Genomic DNA, 24,847 nt, shown 5'->3' on the forward strand with positions numbered 1-24,847 from the left:
AAGTAGAAGGCATGACACAGCCTTGGCATGCCTCAAGTGTCCTCAGATACCACTGAGGTCAGCAAAAGCTGGGGAAGCATGGTGGCTTATAGGTGGTGCTCTGAATTTCAGAGGATTATCCTTAGTAATTACTCACATGGAATTTGTAGTAGAAAAAGTCAGTAGGACTTGGGGAACTACTCACTAACCCTACCAGCTAGGCATGCTAGAGCAGGCAGCAGGGTGGACATCCAGAGTCTCACCTGGAAGAAAACCCAGAGATATGATGTCAGATCTTTGCAGTCTATGAAACTTCCAGCACCTGCAGCCTTATCCCAGCTAATGTCATGCTGGTTAGCCTGGGCATCAGCACCAGTCTGGCCACGGCAGCATGACCCACCCACAGTGAACAAAGCAGCCTGCTCCCAAATGTTTACTTCTAATTTGGAAATCCTGGGTGAGCTGCAGCTGTACCTTTGGCTTGCAATGTGAATATGCCTGTGCACTCCAAATACACACCACTGAAGTATCAAAGCAAGGAAGGAACTAGAATTTTCTGTAGTCACTCTTTGCTTCTAAGGACTGATGCATTAATATAATTTACCATCCTTGCTGAACTCCAAGTTGTGGGGGCAACTGAGAGTGCAGTTCCCATTCAAAAGCTGATGGGATATAAAGATATAAAGATATACGATCTTTAACCATCTGGCCCAATTCTTGTTCATCTCTTGTACATTTCTATAGAAGTAGGAGCAGAAATAGCAGTCAACAGCTAATGCCTGGAGGCTTCTCAAGTTTGTTCTTACAGATTTCAGCTGGGGCCGCTGGTGGAGCAACACTCACAAAATAAAGTGAGTGGTGTCTAACGCTTCTGTGGTATTGAACACATCATACAGAGGATCTAGATGCTGAAATAACACAACTGTGATCAGCCCCCTGTCACCTATCCTGGTATAAGTGGGATGTGAGGCAGTGGAAACCTCACCAACTGAGATTTAGGCCCACAGTTCAGTGCAAACAAACTGGAAAAAAAGCCCAGAAACAACTTTTGCACCACTGGGTCAGAAATGTTGACAGTCTATTGTCCTACATTGCATTTTGGATCTACCACGTTTGAGGAGAAATCAGAGTGGCTTGTCAATGAATAGGAAACAGAAACAAATCCATGAACTTCAAAAACTGTTGGAATTTAGGAAATCATTACAGCATGTAGAGGAACTGAATGTCTTTTTGAATGCAACATTGCAAATATCATTATAATTGACTTAATCATGTTCTTTGTTAGGATATTTTTATCTTGTACCTTCACAGTACTGTACCTTTAGTATCATGTCTCCAGGCAGCAATCTTCCATCTCTGGCAATTACCCCATCTCGATAAATGTGCTGTATAATAATGTGAACCAAGGGGGTCTCACTGCCTCCCACAATCCTAATGGCCAGACTTTCATGAGGATCGGTTCGGCTGATTTTAATGCAGGTAATTTCCCCATCTGGAATCAGGTGATACAACCTGGGAAAACCTGGAAATGCACATCACAAGGTATTTATTTGACATCACAGCTTTGCTTTGTTGAAATATGCATGGCACAAGCTCAAGTACCTGCCAAACTAGGTTTTATGCCTGGATATGATTTATAGTAAGTGAGTAGGAAAGAATAGGTATGCTTGCTGAGTGGACTTGAAGGGATCTTTCTAAAATTAAGATATTCAGAATTTCTTTTTTTCCCCACAAAACACAGCCCTAAACCTTTGATGTAATCCAGACAGATGAAACGTACTTAAAAACTGTTACACATGTTAGGGGAACAAAATACATTTTTAGACCCCAGAGAAACCTCAGAACCATGTCACAGTTCCTTACTGGACCTAGAGCAGATGGGCAAGGGTACCTCAACAAACATCCATCCCATCCATCCCCGGTAGCATCTCAGGCTGTTCTCTAGCTTTGGTGCCCTAGTGGAGGACTGGGTGCTTGCCTTGTGACATCCAAGGAAGCATTTTATTTATCTTCATCTAACAGAAGACAAGGTATCTTGGACAACCCAAAGCACCCAGCAGTTTCCCCACCAGATTCCTCTCCTTTCATCACTGCTTGAACTCTAGGAAGTAGGAATGACTGGCTCTCACTGTGATGTGTCTATATTAAAAGCACGGTATGCTCAAAGTGCCTGGAGGGAAAGATCTCTGCTGGCCCTGGCAATCTGGCTGTGGGGAGGAGGGACTCATGGTGAACAGAGGTCTTTTTTGTATTTATAATGCACTGGATAAGAGTATCCTCTTCCAAATGCCACTTTTCAACTGGCCTGTTTGATTTCACAGCACGTCAATAATACTTTTCTTACTTCTAGGTCAATTCAAAATTTTAATCCGTGCTCAGCAGTGAGCAAAGTTGAACTAAACGCACCAATGAGTTTTCTAGCACAGATGTATCAGCCTTCAATCATTTTGAATCCCCCCAAGGGGAGAGAAAGCTTTTGAATTTTTTGCATGTGGGTCCAATCCAGCACTTATATGACAAACCTGTAAATCAAAAAATGAACTGCTGGTATTTTTTCATAACCTATTTTAGAAATGCAAGTACAGTGATTGTTATTGAATAGTGGTTAACTGCAAAATGAAAATCAACAGACCAGTATCTGAGATAGCATAAATATTTTCTAGTACAGAATTAGCAGGCAACAAACCAGCAAGGCACCAAAACCTTTTGGGAGAGAGCAAGGGGGAAGAAAGAACAGGAAAAAAAGTTGAGAAACACCATGTTGCATCCCTTACCACTTTGATCATAAGCTCTTCGGGGTGGGAAGCTGTCCTCCTCCACATCTGTAAAAAGCACCTACCGGTAGCATAGACTTCAACTTCGTGGTTTTACAAGGGTTGACAGGCAATAATAGTCTATTTAGATAACTACACAGCCTTTACCCACCTAATACTCAAGTATTCATTTAGTTTATACTCTTGTAATAGCAGTTTCCGTGCTAATACATGTTTACTTAAGTTTGGTATGCAACTGATATCTCAGGAATGAAAGGTGCTTCATTTTCCCCATACTCCTCTGTTTTCTAAATGCTATTGCTCAGCTTATAATTTGTTCAGTTCTCTCTAGCCTGCCGGGTAAATTTACGTGATCTAAATCCAGGCCTCTACGTCAAATGCACAATTTGGTGATCCACTTGCTCTGACTTCCTTTACAGTGCACAGGCACACGAAGGAAGAGATACCCCTGTAACTGTTAAATAACCCCTGGAAGAGCCAAATGTTCTCCACTTCTGCTTAGGAAAAAAGAGGCAATTAACTCTGTCCTCTCAGTGGGCTGCTTTAAGTCAGATGATACAAGTACTCTTCAAAAATCACCAGCGGCGTGATCCCTGCTTCAGAATAAGCATGAAAGTTTTACATTCTCAGTGGGGCTACAAAGGTAGTTACGTGGAAAATGCAAAAGAAAATCTGGGTACCTAGATCTTCTCTGCACACAAGTAGCATAAATTAATATATATATCCTTTGAAGATGGCCAAAACATTTCTGTAGTAGAACTACTTCCATTTCCCATTACATGACTCACTTCACATTCTAACAAACTGTGCTTTTTGACTCAGACACTCATTTTCCCATAGCTCATTCTGAAAACTTTTCTAAAGGAATTATCCAGTTACATTTCTTGTCCATGGAGAACTGTGCATTGAACTGTGCTATTGACACTCTTATGTTATTTCAGCCTGTAATCCCAGAGCAAAATCAGGGCAACGTGGCAGTGAACAAGTCTCTATACTTGTACAAGACTTACATATATCTTTACATAAGGTAGAAACTTACATAAATTTCTTTGCATCTTGAACAATGCCTTAACTGGTTTGTAAAGTCTTGCAGTGGCATTTGGCTGACTTTCAATATGAGTTTATGCAGATTCTTTTAGAGGAATTTTTAATGCCTAATTTCCTTCTGAAGTGAGCAGTCTACAACAGAGCAAATCTTCTCAAGATATTTTTCTTGACAGTTTGCAAGTTTCTAATGCTTCTCTTTTATAGTTAGCAGAGGCTTTACTGCCTTACTTCTTGTCTTTGTTTGATTTGTGCTCTCTATCAAATATAATAAATAAATTGAACCATTTTCTCCTCAGATGGGCTAAGCAACCAAAATAACTCCATGATCCATTAATTTCTGCTCTCTTCATTGAAGACTTGCCTCTTCTTCTCATCCCAGACATATACATGGACATTGTATTGCCAACAACCTAGACTGCTGTAAATGAAAGGGCAATGCCTATTTTGATAAACTAACAGTAACATTTAGCAAACCAAACGTATAAAATACACAAATACACATTTTTTAAATAAGAGAATTCATAATAATTTTTTCACCAAACAGCCTGCATACATTGTGTGCAGTTTGAACAAAACCTATCATGCCTATTATAAGCCGATGCCATGTCTAGAAAGCTATGTCCTTGAACTGAATTTTTGAGTGTATACACCATATCCAGAAAAGGTGGACCCTTCTTCAGCACCTGGTTGCATACAGTGAGTGGGGCCTCAGCAGGCAGATTTAAGGGTCTTCAACTCCAACTGAGTTGAGGACTTGCACCACTCTGCCTGTTGCAAGGCTGGAGTATCATTTTTCACAGACTCCATTTTTCAGCCCTTACAGTCTTATTGGAATTCTCCATAATCTTAGGCCAGGTTTTCCAGAGTTGGAAAACCCAGGAGCATTGCATACCTTTCTTTACCATTTTATATTTCCAGTCCTTAAATATCGAAGAGCTGCTGAATCTAGAAAGGAGACTTTCTGTCTCATTTTTGGTGATTCTTGCAGGTTTTCCCACAGAGTGTTGTGTTTTTGCCACCGAGGGTTGTATGGAGCACTCTGAATCTGTCAATATAATAAAATGTCATCTGCATTCAGAAAGACTGTGTGGGCTTTTTCCTCAAAATATATTTCCCTTATACTAGTGTGCAATTTTCTTTTTATTTTCACAGATCCCGTTACAGTGACAAATAACATAGGAGAGACCAGCTTTGCCAAGAAAACTCTGCTTGTCTGGCACAGTGTAGGACACCAAACATTCATTAGTTTAGTGGCCATGAGATAGTATTACGAAATTTTAACTATGCTTAATATTTTATCCCCACAGTTCATAATATTTAATGATAGTGTTCCTTCAATGCCCAGGTTTCAGCTGATTTCTGTGCGTACCATGCTCCTTCCGATAGTGCAGCCATGAGTGTAACTTCTGTCTTCATTCCTGGTATTCAGTAGGACAAAGCACTGTGTAAGGTTTGCTGTGACCCTTGAGTCCAGATTAATCAAAGGTCACCGTAAACAAAACTTGGGTCTGTGTTTCCAAGTCCTTATTTAGATCAGAAGGCTTGACTGATGTGAGATTCCAGCCCCACCTCCCCTCCAAATAATGCTATTTGCAGGGACACACACTCATGCTTCCCAGCATCTGGACACCAGAATTGAAATGAAGCTTGTGTAACCTATTGTAGGAAAATTCTTGTGTCTCTGAATGTCACATGCCCTTGCACTGGTATGGGACTTTATTCTGCAACACTTCCTTCCCAATGGATTTTCATGCAGTGTTTCGTTCTCCCAGCAGGTTGCCATCATTTTGATTTAATGCCTTCCATTAATTCTCCAGGGGTGCTGCTCTGATAGATGGGGCAGGTAGACGGTGATGCCAGTTCTAACATCCTTTCTTGCTTCTGGACATTCCTCTCAACAAAGGAGTCCCAAAATAACTAAAATTAAACTGTTGTAGAGCTGAATGTGTCTCAAAAGACTTGTGGCTCTCTCATTTACAGCAGGAAAATTTATCGGTCTTCAGTAGAAGAAATGCTACAGAGACAATCCCTTTCTTTTGGAAATTGCCTGGCTCATCGTTCCAGAGCAGAGTACTTTGAACCAGTTCTGTACAGCTGTTTTGGGAAATCAGAACCACAACTGAATCAAATCTGGGAAAAACAGGAATAGTGTGGCATTTCTGTGGGGTGCAGCCTTCCTGAGACAGAAGTTGGCCTGCACTGTCTTGTCCTGGGGCGCAATAAACCACTTTCTTTTCTGCAGAGAGAGAGCCTTAATGCCATGAAATGCTTGCTACCATCTGTGTTTCACTTACCTTCTTTTTCTTCATGCACTTTTCCAAATATTGAAGCATTTCTTTCTATCTATCTATCTATCTATCTATCTATCTATCTATCTATCTATCTATCTATCTATCTATCTAATATATGTGTGTGTGTATATATCTATCTCAAAAATACAACAGGGTTCACACAGAACAGTACAAGGGGGAAGTCTGTTCTGTGGTCTTGCCAGTGCCTGCCAGGGCTGCCTTGGTCTGGACTGCTGCAAAGCAATAAGAGATGGTAGAACTGCACCCACCATGGCACTAAGAACGAGCTTGACTTTGAAAAACATTTGTCATACTCAAGCAATCATAAATTCAATTTCATTTACAATGGCTTGACTGCAAAATGGAACTAATCAATGTTTTTGAAAGCCAGAAACACAGCTCTCTTTTACTGTAAAATTGTAAAGAGGTTTTTTCAATTGCACCTGCAAATTCTTTCCTCCTAAAACATTAGCTGGTTTACAACTTGTATTTGTAGATCAGTTTGAGTAAAGAGTATATCTGTTTATAGTCTTCCTTGGAAGTGAATTTAAAGTGTAATGCCAAACTAAGAGTACAATGATACAAATAAGAATAGCAAAGCTGGAGCAGTCTTTGCTTGGAGATATTTCATCATTTAAGTAGATTGCCAAGGTCATTTACACTACTAGATCTAGGCAGAGGATATTAAATCTTAAATGCATCAGTGCCATAAGCATGTCCCTGTCACCTTCCCTCATGTCTCAGAATAAAACCATCTCTTTTAAATTTTCTGAATTTCTACTTCAGTCCTGGAAAGCTATTTGTAGCTGCAAGTGCTATTAATAAAATTACTCTTAGGTAGATACCACAAGCTTCAGTGCTGCACTACAGAAAAATATTTGTTTGCATGGGTTATTGACAAAAACCAAATTATTAAAAATGAGAAAATCTTAACACCTTCTTCCCCCAAATATTTTTTCATCAGTGTTTGCACTTCTCATTCACACCTAACATTTCATTTGGTTTGAATACTTAACAATTCTCTGCTGAAAATGTCACAAAAACGTTTAAACAGAGGAACAAAGAAAGCCTGAATCATTTAAATCCAAAACAGGCACATATAACATTGATTAAACAAATCAAACCACAGGGTAGAAACATAAATAGTGAAGTAATCTTCACAGTGCAGAACTGCTACCAGCTCCAGGTATAAGATAGCATTGGACTGTAACTATTTCTCTGCTGTAATTATAACGGAAACACATTTGACATTATACATCATATTTTTCAATGTCCATAGGTATCAAAGTGGTTTTCCAAAACCAGTACTGCATTCAGCTTCAAGTTAAGCAGAATCTGAATATTTTTTCTCCCACGTCAGAAATTATTAGTTTGTCTTGAACCCTCACAATCATATTGCAACTGAGCATTGGCCCAAAAGACACAGCAGCTTCAAATTAAAAGCACCTACACAGTGCAGTGGAATGCTGGAGGCCAATACATAGATACTCATTATGGTTTTCATTCTCAGAGCTCCTTTGACTGAAATACAGGCAAAACACAGATTAAACAGAGGCATCTGAACTAAGATGAGGAAATTCTGAAGACTCGGGTCAGATGAACTTTGAGTTTTGCCAGATGATCTGACAGCTCCTTTATTAATAAGAACTTATCAGCAAGAGGGGTATATATCTCTCTGTGCCCACTGTGAGGCTGGCATAGTCTCAGTTTTATTCTGCACATACACTGACTAAGCCTGGTGAGGAAAGTTGGTGGAGTGCTGTCCGATCCCCTCCAGTACTGAGGCATGGCTGAGCTGCTCTCAGGTGGTCCCAGACGTGAACCTGTGAAACCTCGGGAAAGGCAGCAGCAGCTTTCACACTGGGTGTGGGGACCTCTGAGGTCAGGAAACATCTCCATTTACCACCACAGGAGCATTTCTATTCCCGAGAGAGTGGAGTGGCAATGGGGAGACAGACACGTGGGGCTGCCTTTTCTTCAGTGGGTTAGGACAAGAGCTTCAGCAAGCACAGGGCAGAGCATACTGTAGCTATCCCTAAAGACTGACCAACGGCTCTAATCAGAAGTCCAACTACAGACTGCTCAGGGCAGCTGAGGATTTGAAAAAAATAAATAAAAGAAGAACATATACAGAGCTGGAGAAAAAAACAGCCTCCAGCTGTCAGGATAACTGCTACAGAAAGAAGCACATTCATTTCCTCCTCTAACAAGAAGAAACAGAGAGAGCCTTTGAAATGACATTGCACAAAGCACCTGTTGCAAAGGACTGAATAGAGATTTTTGTTGAAGTTGTATTGCTGCAAGTTACTTGCTTGCATTTTTTTAAGATTAAATTCCAGAACTGTATAATCAAAATGCACGTAGTTAATAAAGTAATTTATGTAACCAGCTTCTGTGATCTCATAGTTAAGAATAACTGCTTATTAAGTAATTACATGCCTACCAGGTTTTTCCAGTGCAGCCAAATACATCTGCAAGTCTACAGTCATGCTTGGTGCAGAGGAATGAAACCACAAGCAGAGCCAAGGAGAGAATGACAACCTTGACACTGTCAGTGGGACCCTGGAGTGACTGTCACTTCAGGGCCCCATTATATGTTCCTTAAAATAGAGAGAATGTTACTTTTCATTCTGTTGGAAACATAAAGGCCAGTGACATCTACACACCTCCTCCTGTTAAAGTCTGGACTACACTGGGCTACTGCATAGTTGCTGTTGACATCCAGATCATCCACACACTCTGGACCTGAAACCAAGCTTTCAGCGGAACAGTTACTAATGCCAACTATACACCTAGGCAGAAAGCGGTCATTAAAATGGCTGTGTCCCTTCCTGAAGAGGTGTCTTTTCAAAAGTATGGACTTGGGACACGCAGAATTCCACTCCTTCTGAAGAAAGATAAACTTTTGCTTACAGTGGATTGAAGAGTTGCTTGGGAATGAGAAATATATCTGTCTACTCATATATAGATATAAACAACTTTTTTGCAAAATTTTACCTGGGGAAAAATAATAAAATATTTGGGAGAGTAAAGTTATTAGTAGTGTTTCCAGGTCAAGGAGGATATTCACATTCCTTTTATGGACAAGGTTCACAGTTTTGAATAACTAGGTATTATTTTGGCTACATCATCAAGTATGTGAAGTAGGAGAGTAAGTACCAAGAACATAGTAACATAGGGAAACTCTCCTGAAGGAATAAGCAAATAAAGTAGAATACTAAACATGGTTCTCCCGTTCACCACTTCAGGAACAATGATGCCTTTTGTCCTTATTTCATGTGAGTTTCAATGAGAACTTTAATACAGAGCAAAGGGAAGTTGGATATTTTGTCTTTTTAAAGCCTGTATCCTGGACATTTGGTCTGAAAAGAGACATGAGTTGCTGAGGCATCAAGTAAAGGACTAATAAGCTCACTGAAGACCTTGATTAAGGCAATGACTCCCACCCGATCATCACGTCCTATTGATGCTTGAATGCCAATGTTGGTTTTGTAATTATGGTCCAGAGCAATTAGTAACATTTGCTTATTGCTTTGAGAATGTCAAATATTAGGTGTTGCTGCCTGCCAGACCCCTCATCCCTGACACGCATCAAGCAAACTTGCCTCTCCCCCTGTTTAAGAGCAGAGCATTCTTACTTCATCATACAAGTCTGTCACCACAGATCCCACAGAGATGCTGGAATAATTACAGTACTTTGCACTTTCATACCATCCTCCCACTGGGAATTCCTAGTGCTTTATAAATATTAGCCAAAACTTATTAACTTCCTATAAAGTATGATCACTATGATCCATTTGCTTTAGGGGGACAGGCACATGCTGATGAAGACTCTTGAACAAAATTACAGAGCAAGTCAATGACAGCTCCAGTAATAGATCCCAGACACCAAGATCCCACATCCCGTGTGCTAGACGCTGGGCTGGCTATATACCATGCAGGTTGTTACCAGAACAACCCTACGTGAGGTCCCACACATCACAGCAATAGTCCTGCCTGCTAGTCACTTACATCTTTTTAAATAAAAAAAAAATGAGAGATTGAGTTTTTGGGGTTTTTTTGGTTTTTTGTTTTTGTTTTTTTTTAATCACATACAGTCCACCACATGAAAGGCATGTCAGTCATGGACATCCGGTTCCCATGTGGATAGGATCCCCTACCCCATTTTAACTGATAACACAAGGAGAACAAAGCATTACCTTCCTCTCCAGCAGTAGAGTTTCCAACAGTTTCCCTTTCACGGTCAGCCTGGTTGGAAACAGCACTTCCACTTTTTGTCCTTCGAAGAACACTGAACGCCTTGTTTATTTTTTTAAAAGATCTGCTTCTTATAGTGGAGCGTTCAAAGTGTCGAGCTGCAACAGTGGGAAAAAACAAATCAATACAGTTCAGCTATTCTGGGACAGAACCATAGCATTTCTGCAGCCCCTGGCATAGGATGGGCTACAACATCAACAGCAGGGCTGCCTGCACTTCACCTGAGTCCTGCTGAGATTCCAAGGCTACACCCACCCAAATCTGGGTAAAATTACCCTACCCTGGAATTGCCTCCTTCCCTGTCTGTTTTGCCAGCCACACAGAGAAATCTCCTGTGAATGTGGTAGCCTTGGAAAGAATAATCCTCTGCCAAGACACAATCTCAGCAGCAATCCTGTGAAAAAATGCAAGTAAAAGGAAGAAGCACAGCCCTTCCCAAGCTATGCAAGTGTGACAAAAAAAAAGCTGGAAGTTGTTAAAAACTCTTCTTGAAAAAAACCCCACTACTACTACTGCCTCAAAAGCTTGCAAGGCTTCCAAAGCCACCAACGATTGCCAACAATTTCGTGTCAAAAATTCAGGGATTATCAGCTGGGAGGGATCAAATAAGTCACATATTCTGACCTGGGTAAGGCAATACAAAAGAAAAGTCATAATACTTTCAAAACATGTCGCTCTTTTCCATCCTGCTAAAGACATCTTCATGGCTGTTGCTGTTCTGTCTCTTCCAGCTCTGCACACTAGCCAAACATTGTAATCTAATAATACAACATTCCCTTAAATCAGACTGTGGCCTCTAAACTCAATAAAACTGACAGGATTTATTGAGATTCTGGAGTTCTCTTCTTGCACCCTCCCTTTCCTTGCCTCTCCAGCTCCACACACACAAGAAGAAAGCGCAGCTCATTTTCTAGTCTTTCTTCAGCCCTCCATCCATCCTCTCAACACACAACTGGTGAAACAAGGTAGGCTATCAATTTTGGCTTTAGAATCCTCAAACACACAGTTTGAACTCACAGTTAACAATTCTGAGTCTGCCTTTGGCCAAGACATGTTTTTCAAATATGACACTCATTAGAGACAGGTGCAATGTCACAGGGTGAAAGATCAAGGCAAGATTTCCTGATGCAACTTTTCCCTGACTGTGGTTATTTCAGCAGGACTGGCTCCTCTGGCCCACACCTTCCTGAGAAGCTGGCAGATGTCTCCCAAGATCCTAAGGCAACTCTTAAAGAGTATTTTTCCTGCAAATACTTGGCAACTGCCAAACACAGTTCCAAACAGGCGTTTGGGTAGGTCCCCATGTCCATGGGGGTTACCTAGGCCACTATGCTTTGGTGAAACCATTACACAGCTACACCATCTCCCCAGCACATCATACATAACATTTAGTCTTCCAACTTAGCTGACTTGCCTCAATAATTTTTCTTAAGACTTGCAGTTTGCATGTGTGCAGCTAGTCTATCTTCAGCTTGATGCTGCCCCTGGCCATGCCATTTTTTTTTTCAACTCAAATCTCTTTGGTCACTGAGTACACAACTGGATAAGCCATGTAAAATGAAAGGTTTCAATATCCCCCGCCCCCCTTTTTTTTTTTTCAATCCTCCAACAACCTATATTTCAAAGAAAAATGAATGTTGAAAGAGGCCACCAAGCTCTGAAGCCACCTTTCTAGTTCTTACTTCTGTTTCGGTTGCTGCGGTGCAGGTCTCCGGGGCTGCTGCCCAGCTGGCTGTCCTCTGAGGTGGGGCTGAAGGCCGGGTTCACCAGCCCTGGCTCATCTGTCATTAAGGCGATGGCTGCAGCTGCTGAGAGCTCAGGGCCCAGGGCAGCCACGGCTAAGCTGGAGCCGTGGTCTGGAGAGCAGTCTTGGGAACGCCTCTTCCGTTCCTTGGTAAGGCCATAGTGAGATGCTCCTTTACATCTAAGGAGAAGGGAGGGAAAGAGACACACAATAGCAAGTTGCATTTAAATGCTGCATACTTACAGAAATTATCTGGTGCCAAGGAATCACTTGGAGCACAAACTGTGATGATCATGATGACCAGTGAAATGTGGATGATTAACAAGAGGGAAAAATGACAATCACATTGTGTTACACAGAATCAAAAACAAGGAAATCTGTCCTTCAGAGGAGCTAACACCTTACATGGAAAGACTACTGCTGGTCAAGGAAAAATAGAGAGCCACAGCCTGGTGTGTAGTCTCACATGTATAAACAGTTACTGCAGATGCAGGAGGACAGGAGTAGCAGGGGGCTAATTAAATTAGAGGCCGGTGAAATAAAAGGCACCTTACCCAGTCCTGCATCCTGAAAAGCCCTCCCAGTCATCAAGGCAGTCACACGTGAAGCACAGTACTGTGGTCTGCAGAGATCAGTGCAATCAGTGAAGGGAGGGCTGCAGGTGGGAGCTGAACACCTGGGAGCTGCAGGAATCCAGTCCCCACAAGGTGCCCGTACAGACCATTTACTACTTGAACCACACCTGGGGACCTGTTTTCAAATTCAGCAGCCTCATCTGAGGTTGCCAGCTCTGCTATTCCAGCTCAGTTAAGACACTAAAATAAAGAGGTCATTGCCTTGACAGAGGAAGAGGTGCAAGAAGTGGTAGGTGGGTCCCACTTCCTCTGCATCCCTACCACTGCCAAGGAGGGAGTGTAGGGCTCCCACCAAAATACTGAGAGTAGATCCTCAGAGCAAGGTCCTTAGGTCAGCCTTGAGCAGCTTGGGGCAGGTCCTAAAATACTTCTGAAAGAAAATCCAAATCCTAAATCCTAACTATATCTCCACAGTGACGAAATCCTCTATTTGTAGTGGACATGCATATTCCCAAAAGAGCTGAAGATAAAGCATTATAAGAGGCAAATTACAAGCCTGCTTTGAAACAAACTTACCTGTGGTGCCAACTATCTGCTCTATATTCATACTAGACCGTGAAGGCAAGACCATGTGTGGCATTTCTTTTCTAAGACTCATTAAAGAAAGTCACCAGAATGAAACAGAAGGTCGCTGTACTCTTTATGAGTCAGTATTCAATTAAAGCTATAAAATAACTGAAAATATAGAGTGGCCAAGGACACAACATCTGTGACTTTTCTCCAGCACCTCTTCTGCCCAGTGCCCACCCACTAGAACCACATTCACTGCATTAAAAAAATAATCATCTGCCTTTTAATCATAATCTAATGAGGTTGGCCTACTTTCAGTTACTATTATCTCTTTCTTCATAGCAAAGGCTAACTGATGACTTTCATGAAAGTGCCCTGTAGGACAAACTCACAGAAATAGCTGCAGAAACCCTTAGGGATAGAAAGCTCTTCGTAATATATGGCATGCACAAAAGGCAATGCATAATACATGCAGTACACAATGCTAGTGGGTTAAGTGTCATGAAAAGAAGTAGTACACTGAACAGAAGCCTTGGAAGAGAAATGATTTATGGAAGCAGTTTCTGGGACAGAAAGAAAGAAGTCACAGAACTCTCTGTATTAGCTTTAGAGCAGCACTTTAATTTCTCTTATGGTATTGGCTTTTGATAAGACAATTGAATTAAAACCTTTTTTGGCACTAAATTATGATTTACCATCATTTACCTCATACCACTTCTGACAATTCTCATCTTAAAGAGGGGAAAAAGCCCTAAAGCAAACTGTCATATTGATGCAATTCTGCAAGGGCTTTGTGTATTCTTTAAAGCTTGGATGGGAATGGCTCTAACAGAAGTTACTTCTGAAACATTTCACAAGCAAAATGAGGAATCTCAGTAGGAAATACTCTTATGGAAGAGAAGATTGGTAAACTATTTCAAAAGACTGAAAAAAAAGCTATTTGAGGCACCTATTGCAAGGCAAGACTGCAAAAATAGTTACGTAAAACAGAAAGGAAGAGCTCTCCTACCTCCCCTGCAGCAGGTATTTTTCTATTGTTTCCATAAAATGAGGTGTGACTTCCTCACTCCCCCAGAATCCTACACCATGGCAGGTTGCTGTCCTTTAGATTTCACAAGGAGCAGAAGCACAAAGATCTTTCCCCCTTGCTGCTTATCTAAGCTTCTCCAACACATCATTTTGGAAACCCATCCTTGACATCTCCCACTTGCAATTTAGACACATTTGCTGATCCAGCCTATTAATTCTCGACAAAATAGTTAAAAAATAGTCTAAAAACACAACAAAGTGAACACAAAGAATTGGCTTTGGGGAGAACTGTTTACTGTTCTCAGAAGACAGTCTCTGCTTTACATCAATCCCACAAAGATTTAGAGTATAAGGGATAGTCCTACTCCTCCACATTTTATTTCATTTGCCTCTGTTTTCACCATGCCAGTAAAGTTTTTTATATTTTGTGAGTTCTGTGTAATCAACATGAAGATCAGAAGTGGCTTTGCCCAAAGATTCCCAGCTACCTGGATTCAACCACCGCCTGGTGCCCATCTGCACTTCACTCCTAAAGCCTTCCCTTTCTATGGAAGCCCTCACTCGCTGCTGCTGGCTGCGCTGCAGACACAGTCAACAGCATCAGTCTAACAGCAATGAACAGAAGACAGTTACTTTGAATGTAGAGAGGACTGACACAGTTAAGATGTGGCTTATTGGAGAAGACAAGTTGTCATGACACAAAGCACAAAGCATATCTTTCTGACTCTGCCAGAAATAGTTAAAAGAGAACCAAAGCTCTTCAAGCGTGAGCACTGAAGCTATTTCTTAAATAATTGTGGCAGGCATAAATGAACACAAATCAAGCCCGCTTTCTTCAGATTAACACAGTGTCCTTGAAGAAGAAAAAAAAGTCCCAAGACCTCAAACTTGTAATAAAATCTGCAACGGCATCTCTTCCCTTTCATTGTTTTGCTTATGCTGACACTGCTGTGATAACAGAAAACAGAAGAAATTACTGTCTAAGTGGAATCATATTTATAGTGTCTCAGCTACATTTTTCCATATGGTTGGATTTGGCTCCCAGAAAAGAGGGATCCATAAAACAGCTACATGCCAGTACTAATTAGCTCTCTCACTATGATTATTAATCACAATGCCTGATTTACAGCTGGAAGAGCAGGATACCTGATTAACATAGGCCAGTCAGAAAGTGAACCCAACACTGTCTGCAGGCCAAGGTGAACTACAGATTTATGTTCCTTCTCAGTCGCATTGGACAGCAAGTACATCCATACAGCCGTACGATACCGAAACAATTTGAAGGCCAAACTCAAGAGAGATAAACAGACATTAATAATGTGTGTTGTACAGTTCATGCCGTTAACATAGTGTCAGTAGGTGCATACAGGAAATTGAGAAAATAGCCTCTTCTGTTTGCACAGCCTCTTTTATGAAGCAGAAATGTGCTGCCTGAAATTCTGGCCATATGAGCTAACCCTTGGGCAGTGGAGAGCAGTGGTGGCTGCTGAAACTTCACCCAGGGCTGCAATTCTGGCTGGTATCAACATTGGCAGCCACAGGGCAATCTTTGCCCTACACCCTGCTCCACATGCAAGGGAGGCTCTGCACTCCAGGCTTCAGGAGCAGCACATCCAAAGTGCTGGAGCAAGAAGATCCAAAATACCATGGTTGCCTTAACTTGGTCCTATCATTCGTAAAAACAACCTTCAGTCAAACTCAAGGCCAAAATAAACATATTCACATCATTTGAAATTCAAATCAAAACAGTGGTTTGAAAACAGATTTTTCCTTGCAGCATCCCTGACTAGCACAGCAAAGGAGGGATTGAAAGTGAGGCTGACCTCAAGGATTTCTATTACCCAGGCTGACATACAGGCAAAATGTAAAGCCAAAACATAAGCAAGGACAACTGCATGGATTTTTTTGCTCCTCTTCTGGTGATCTGAATGAAACAAAACCACAGGTAAAAAACATGTATGTATTTGCCCACGGAAGGGGATTGGAACTAGATGATCTTTAAGGTCCCTTCAACCCAAACCATTGATTCTATGACTTATAATGCATTTTTTCTTTCTGTGTCACTTCACAGGCTATCCCCCTTTCTTCCTGTCTTGGACTTGACTAAGTGAAAAAAGTGAATCTAAAGAGTCACAGTGCCTGCGAGTCAGGTCTGACACAAATAAACGGAGCAGTTCCTCCTTGCCCAGTTCCAGTAGTGCTTTCCCAACCTTGCTTCGAGCACACAGATTCTGGAGCTATTTTGCTTTAGTACAGAAGTAGTGGACATATTGTCTGAATGAAATTAAAAATAATGTATACAAAGCACTTACGATTGCCCAGCAGAAGAAAATCCTGCATAATTGGCTGTCATTGCTGATCCAAAACTAAACCATAATCAGGGCAGACAAGTACGTTTCAGCTATGGTCTCACAGCAAGCAGCCTCATCCCTGTGTAATTTAGGTTGGACACAATCTGAGACCCAAAGTACCAGCAGTGTGTATCATACCCCCTGTCACACTGATGCTCCCAACTGCTCTGGTACCCCTGAACTGATTCAGTGGAAAGGCTGAAGGAGCAACCAAAGCCAATCAGCAAGGAGAGTCCTGGATAACCTGGTGCTGATTAACCTCACCTGTGAGACCCTGGTGAGAGGTTCCTGCTGTGCCTGGGAAGAAAGGAGAGGGGAGCTTGAACTGGAGAGGCTGGCTCACAAGAAGGTGTTGACAATTCCTGCCCCATGGGAACCATTCTCACCATGTGTGCATCAGCAGTGACTGACACAACTCAAATACCTACCACATGGATTTCAGGTCAAATACCTAAACTCTAAAGTTTTCTGAAACTCCATCACGAGGAAGTGAAGTGACTTGATCAGTTTTGAGACAAGGATGACACCCTTCTTCTGATCTTACTTTTGCCAACTGTGCACCAGTAAATGTAGCCAAATAGGAAAAAGGAGCAAGGCATCTAAACTCCAAACAAATCCCATGTTACAGATGTCAGATAGAATGCAACAAAGGCACAGTCCCCATCAGGACCAACCATACAGGTGCTTAAGAGGCCAGAGACATCAACGTCTTCAGCAGTGAAGGTGACCGCTACCCTGCTGCTGTTTGCACTCAATGATGTTATATCATCCTTACTCAGAAAACTGGCTTCTGTGAATCCTGGTCCTATGTGCAAATTTTTTTTTTGTTTGTTTGTTTGTTTTGGTTTGGTTTTGTTTTGTTTGTTTGCTACATAGGGAAATCCATCCTGCAACTGAGTGCTTAACATCAATGATTTTTCCTTGATAATTCTGAGTTCTTGCAAGGGATAACCACTGCGTGAATGCTGCATATGAAAAAAAGCATCACAGAGAAGTACCTGATTTTTTTAAAATGCACTTGCCTCTTCTGCTTTTTTAAAAGAATATCAAGAGCATTCCTCAAGCTACTGTAATCACCAGCTATGGCTAGAAAGGTCCTTCCTGCATTAAACCTTCATCACTATTGATAAAGAAGGGAATGAACCATCTGATAAACAAAGCTTAAAGTCCTGGATTACAGTTTCCAACGGACATTTGCTGAAAGACGGGCTGCAAAAAACATATCTAAGCATGCAGCTAGAAACAGGCTGTCCTCTGCACCTGCACTTGAATTCCATAATGCCAGCAACATTTCCAAGTGCTTACCACTGCTGTTCTGTGCACTCTGTACCCCGGCACTGATGCACTTGGGTATCCTCTCCCTGATGATCTCTCAGTTGTCAGAGGCTTGCCATCTCATTTGGGGGGAAAATTGCTCATTTTTCATTTAACTTAAGTGGGAAATTGTCCCAGTTACTACTGCTCTTTCAGTTCAATAACCCTGTAAACAAAAGCCTTTTAGAGACAGCTTCCTGACACCTGGGGCATCAGGGCTAGCTGAGGGAGGGTAGCATGGGCCAGTGGCATGATCCCTGATGCCTCCAGAGGCTTGCGGATCAGCAATTCCTTCCTACGCTTCCATAAACATTGCTCTTTTCGGTGTCAGCACAGAAAGAGCTATGATAGAAGCTAAGATGAGGCAAATGGCTTCTCTGCCTAGTTGTCAGAGAGATTTTCTCATGTTATTTGCTCTCTGTTGTCAGCCAGAGGCCTTTGCTATAGTATAAACATGGAGTAGATTTAGTGGTTCTATATTTCTGCTTTATTACTCTACAAATATTTATAAAGGTCCTCATAACATTTATTTCTTTAAGCTGAAGTTATTAAGCTTAAATACTTTCCCACAATACAGGAAAAACCTCTCAAATACCTATCTTTTTCAGTTTAATTTCTGCCTATTCCTGTTATGGTTTCCCAAGGTTTTCTTCCACACTTTTTTGTATTAATGAAGACATCACAATTCAATAAACTCTGGAACTACCTTACAAGTAAAGCCTAAAGTTGTGCTTTGTCCTATCTGTAAAGATCTGGCCCCAGGGAAGGGCTGTCATTTTCACAATGCTTTTGCACTAAGATGCTGTCAAACAAAATATATTTGTGCATTATATAAGGAACGTGCGCAAGAGTATTTGTATACTTACATTTCCACATCAGCTACTCTGTATAAATTTGGGTCCACCACTAAAAAAAGGAGTCACAGTTCCCACAGATTAAAGAAAGTAAGGTTTTCTAAGCATATGAGGAAAATAAATATGGAGCATTTTTTATAATTACTATTTAGGCCTCAGCTACAATGATATTTTCCCATTTCAGTGATTTGTTTGCTGAAAAGGAGTAAGCATGGCTAGTGATTTTGGTACAAGCCCTTGAAAGTATTTTGCATTGATGAAGAATGGAATTGCAGTTCAGAGTTCAGACCCCACAGTTCCCAAAACTACTGATGGACAGGAGTTGGTGCCAGGCACAAACTGTACAAACATTCAATGAAAACCAAATCCCTATTTCAACTTTGACTGCTCATACCAAGAGAAGGGAGGAATCTCCACATTTCGTACTAGATTTCAGGAGAGCTGAAAGAACTTGGAACACATTCTCAATCTTAAATAAATTGTAGAGTTTTACTTCATGTACATGCTACCAAAGTGTCATGTAACATGTGGTCATGTTTAAGGTTTTTTTTCCCCTTCTCTTTAAAACTCAAAACTTTGTATTTCAAGCAGCATCATCAGAATCTATTATGAAATCTTTTTAAAGACCCATTAACATCTATCATGTGAATAGGGAATTGTAAGAAATAAGTAAACAATACTAGTTGCCCGCAATTGTGGGCAAAAATCATGTCTGGGGTTATTGTGCAATGATCCTAGTTGTTGTTGGGACTATGTACAAATTGTTGGTTCAGATCATGTTATCTTTCTCTCCTGACACTTATTCTAGGCCATTATTCTGTCACGGATGATTTTGAAACTATAACTGTACTGATTTCTCTTCAAGGTTCAATTATCATTTCAAGTTCTAGTCTTGAAAATATTCCAACAAATTTTAGCTGTCTAACATAGAGGAGAATGGAATTGTAAATTGCTAGAGAGAGCTGAGATGGGTAAGTCAGTAGCCAGGCTGGAAATGACAACTCTTTTTTATGGGTTAGCACACCTTCTGTTTTTGCTTAACATAACCACTTCTTTAGAGAAGCCAATATTCACAGCTGACTTTGTGGCTTTGCCTTCTGTTGCCCCTTCCCCACCTGTGTCCAAGTCACAAATGTTCTCAGAATGCACAAAGGCATACCAGCAGCCTGTTCCCCCTGCTCACATAAGGCATAGCCTTGAGTTGCTCCTAGAGCTTCTCTCTTTTCCAATGCTGCCTTTAAACGTAATTTTCCTAGAGCACAAGTAGACATCGAGCAACAAAAGTGAGGAGCTAACCAGGGTGAAAGACTGCAGTCAGCCTATTATTTGCTCCTAGATTACTGTAAACAAACATTTGTCATCACAAGGAAGTTACTGGCCAGAAGTACAGGACCAGAGTGATCTTGTGTGAGGCAAAACAAGAGCAGTATTTATTTATACTGAACTTAATTAAAGACTGAAACTCCCTAAGAATGATCTACATATCTTATGCAATCTACTCACACCAGCTGACACAAACAAGGAAAACAGAGAGGCAGGACACAATCTCAAATTCTTGGTAGGTGCTCTGTTAGTGACACAGCAAGGAATCTATTAGTAGCTGTTTAGGAGATTCAGAGTAAAATAAGAAAGAAAAATAAGACACATGGGACTAGCATTTTTGAGCTGGTAAGAGCCTGTAAACCTCAATGATGGCTTCTAGTACTTATAGCATTCAACGTATAATACATAATTTAAACCCACTAATCCTGTTCAAGTGTTGTATTAAAGCATTGACTTCAGCAAACATGGAGCTTGATGAAAACTTTACCAGGTTCTTTCATCACCTTCCAGAATGACGTCATTATCTGTAAAACATACTTAAAGCCTTCAACCTTCACCACTCTTGAAGAAGAGTAAAACTTGAACATTGCTCCAAAATTAGGTGAGAAAAAAAATTAGAAAGACCCTTGAGAGGTTTCTTCATGAAAAATTTGGGTACTTCTCAACATTTGTACATTCTTTTACCTACTGAAGTTGTGCATGAGGGAGTAATCATGGGCAATATGTGTCATTGGGTATTTGGCAAGCAACGTAAGACCTGCCATCAGCAGCTTTCAGCTTCATATCTGCTTTTCAAGTCCATCCAAGACCACTCAAAGAACAGCACTAGCACTCTGTTGGCAATCTTGACCACTGATTTCGCCTTCTACTAATAAAATAATAATAATACAACCTTTTTACAGTATGAATTCAGACTGTACATAATGAGGATGCAGAGATCACGTACAATATTCCTCATTTAGAACACTAACTGAAAAAAGACGAACCTAAGGATAATCCCAGCATATATAAACAAAAGCTCAAAAATATTAATGCTGCTAAAATCAAGGTATCTATGACAAAAGTAATAAGTGCAAGGACAAAGAAATCCTTAAGGCATTGCAATGCTGTTCTTCATAGTACCACATAATCCAATATGCCACATTTTTCAAATTATGCAGGTACACATATAATTAATGTTAAGAATAAACATTTAGTCTGTTGATTCATGTGCTTTTCACGATTATTGTTCAGTGTTTTGATAGTGGATTATATTCAACAGGTATAACTAGTCTCCTGGAACTCAGTATCTCAGCATTGTCTTCCCCTCCTACTATCCCCACCTATACTATAAAAGCTTCATGATGCAGTGAGCAAAATATGCTTGCAATGGGATAAGTGATTTTGGTTTTTTAACAAGACTGACAGGATCAGTGTAACCCAATTCTTGCAGCTACAGACAGAAGAACCTGCCAGACGCAAACTTTGTATTTACATGTACTTAGCAAGCATTTAATTTTAAAATAAAACTAATTACAATATCTGCTGTGTCACAGGCTCAACAGACCAGCACTCCTGAAATCAGGTTTGAGGCTTCTGTGGGCACGAAGCAGTTACACATGCACATAAATCTCCAGATACAAAATAATAAAAAGGGACCGCTGTGTTCAATTTCAAGATGTTTACAACTCAGCGCTTGGGTTTACTACTCTGTCCTCCACTGGAATTTGAAATTACAGGAAACAAGGGAGCTGCAGCCAGTAAATAACTAATGCTGTCTTCAGACTGTCTTGTTCACAGAACATGCTAAGGACAGCCACCCACAGCTCTAGCTCTTGTGGCAGTTCTCTCTGACCATTGTGACACAAAAGTCACATAAGATCCCTTTTAGGTCAGCACGGGTATCTAAATTATATTGCTAACACATCTTAGTACATATCAAACGCGTATTTGTTTCCTCATAGAGAAGATCACAAAAAGAAGATCTCAGCACACCACAGCAGCTGAAAAACCACAGAGGTCCGTATCAGATGCCCATCTGAGCGTTGAGCAAACATCTCTGCTGGTACAACTAAGTAGCTTTTTAAAATGTCACATATGTTTCCCATAGTCTTATCAAGTCCAATGTCTAATATTCAACAAGGACCCCAAATCAGTCCTATAAAGTAAACTGCATGTGACTCATGAATCACTATGTCTTAAGACCCTAAAACAAAATGGACTTCTTGTAGGGGTGGGGAAGGAAGAATACAACATTTCCTGGTATGTCTCAGAGCTCAGTGTCAGGGTTTCAGCTTGAATGAGTATTGACACTGGCATAAGGAGTATGTAAGTCACACTATTGACTAAAATCTCTTTTTCTGTGTGTGTGAAGATAACATAGCCAACAACACATTTTGCTGGAGAAACACTGTTCTGGCTTCTATTTTTCTTAGCTCTGCAGTCTTCTCTTTTGCACATATGATTGGAAGAGGATGGATCAGAGGGACATCATGAGCCAGTTTTCAGAACAAATCCCCCCAGGCCCATTGGGCAGGCAAAAATCTTCACTGCTTATGGGTTCCACCCAGCTGAATATGAGATATTTCAGTGAGATATTTCACCCGACCATTAAAATAAACAGATATTGTAAAAGCATTTAAGGGCTTCAGAAAGCCCAAATCCAGCCACAGCACAAGTATGGCTGGAATGTTGTTTATAGTCTTCTGAAAGCTCACATAGTAGGAAATGCTCACTTATGCTGTAAAAATTGTGAAAAATACTTCTTTTGGATTACCATTTTTAACAGAACTATCAGAAATACTTTAAAACAGAGTTTCTTTAACCAAATCTAAAAAAAGCCCAGTCTGGTCACCCTTCTCCCCTCACAGGTACTTACTGGCAGTGCTGAGTTCAATATCATGGAAAGCATCCGAAAAGGCAGGGGTGCCCTTTTCCTCCTGTTGTATGCAGCTCTTGGCCACAGGGGAGGCTGACAGAGCTTCCACCCTCACACCTCATTTTTCTGGATGTTCTAACAACTAAAGCTCAGGTCAGGCTGGGGCAAGGCTGATCTCTGCTCCTCCTGCTGAAACTTATTCAGAAGTGTATTAAGCAAGAGGGAGTCCAATGCTGCCTCCAAATGAAAAACTGTCACCTGGGGAGGGAGAAACTGAGCCCTGCTTCAAAGTCTGCTGTGGCTTTTCAGTTTAATTTGGGAGAGGTCCTTAAGAAGAAAAGCCACAGTCCTCTCATTGTCCAGCCAGTATCTTGGGAAAAACCTGGTGATATCATCTAGGCACACAAGCCCATCTGAAGCTGAAAGAAATTCTCTTAGACGCTTCATGAACCTCTGTAAATTTGTGTCTTGTTTTCTTAAATCATCAGAATATAACTAGTGGATTAAGGAATAAAACACAAAAATTAGGGTGCAAGCAGGAATTCAACCCTGAAGCTCCTTAATTACAAAAGATGCCTTCAGAAGTGGGTACCACATTACCAACAACACAAAGTGTATTTCTCTAACAAAGACAAGTACCGTAAAATCATAGGAGAGCCTAGTCTGGAAGGGACTCTCAGAGATGATGCAGTCCAGCCTTTTATGGGAGAGGATGCCTAGGTGAGATTATGTAGCACCCTCACAGTAAAGACTTTCTTCCTTACATTTAACCTAATTTTCCCCTCTTTCAATTTGTACCCATTACTCCTTGTCTTATCACTACAGTTTCTGACGAAGAGTCTCTCCCCAGCTTCCCTGTAGGCCTCCTTCAGATACTGGACGTTTTCGGTCTGTTTTTTTCTTTAATTATTGCAATTTTTTAAAAAACATTCTGAATAAGAGGCAGTCATCTCACACTGTGATGTTACAAAACACATTAACTTTGTGCTCATCCTACTAAAATACAGGAAACAATAAAAAAAATCACAAAATGTTGTTTAGGAAGCTGCTCTTTCCTTTTACAACACTGCAGCCTTGAAAATTCTAATATTCAAGCTCTAATGACTATTTTTGCTTTCAGTATTAAAATATAAACCTTATGCACAGAATTGGGCACCTAGAACAGGGTGGGAAAACCCGGGCAGCAGGTATGGAGCACTGAACCTTAAGCAGGAGCTGCAATTATAGTCCTCTGGGTAATCCAAGACAGTGGCCTTGCCCCTGCTTTTCTAGGAGAGGGAACATCCTGTTTGACCTTGCTGCTCCCACAAAATGGGTCTGGGCTGCTGTGCGACAGGCTGTCCTGAAATGAATCCAAACCGTGAATTCTCTGTGACAGTTTGTGGCATCTGGGTGACTCAGACAGCCTCTGTGCCCGAGGCTGTTCCAGTGCAGGCTGTGATTTTGTTAACGTCACAATTTAAGTAGACTTGGGTCTTGTTAGCAGTAATGATGGACTCCCTAAAGGAAAACCAAGGTGGCATAGGAAATGATGTCACTTCATTATCAGCTCTGAGAAGGGGATAATTACATTTGTCTTCTTCATACTGAGATGACCCTGGTCCTTCAGAAGGCAGCTGGCAATCTAACCTCCAGCAGCATGCTCATGCCATGCCTCATCATCTGCTAATTTTCACAGCAAAGGCATCACTCAAGGTGACCCAAGCCATCACCAACAGACAAGATCTCCAGTTGGACATCACACACTAGTGTCCGGTGGACAGCAGCACGCTGGGGGCATTGGACGTGTTTGCAGTCCAGATTCAAACATACATAGAACAAGCCCTACTTACTTCACGTAAATGTAACCACAACAGCCTGCCAATGCAGACGGCTCACCAAG

The 24,847-nt window shown here is 41.1% G+C and overlaps 1 protein-coding gene across 3 annotated transcripts in view; it reads right to left on the minus strand.

The window, feature by feature from the left end:
• The window catches only part of LNX1 (ligand of numb-protein X 1), a 71,228-nt gene that overhangs the window by 23,202 nt on the left and 23,179 nt on the right, over positions 1-24,847 (minus strand). For all 3 annotated transcript variants that reach the window (XM_027885506.1, XM_027885507.1, XM_027885508.1), the window contains 3 exons: positions 12,031-12,272; positions 10,291-10,446; positions 1,299-1,501 (listed from right to left, as the gene is read on the minus strand). In XM_027885506.1, coding sequence (XP_027741307.1) covers positions 1,299-1,501; positions 10,291-10,446; positions 12,031-12,272 — 601 coding nt within the window. The remainder of the gene's footprint in view (positions 1-1,298; positions 1,502-10,290; positions 10,447-12,030; positions 12,273-24,847) is intronic.

Source organism: Empidonax traillii, unplaced genomic scaffold, assembly GCF_003031625.1.
Source record: "Empidonax traillii isolate 1590-97213 ecotype Southwest subspecies unplaced genomic scaffold, ASM303162v1 scaffold167:size2001844, whole genome shotgun sequence".
NCBI lineage: Eukaryota > Metazoa > Chordata > Aves > Passeriformes > Tyrannidae > Empidonax > Empidonax traillii.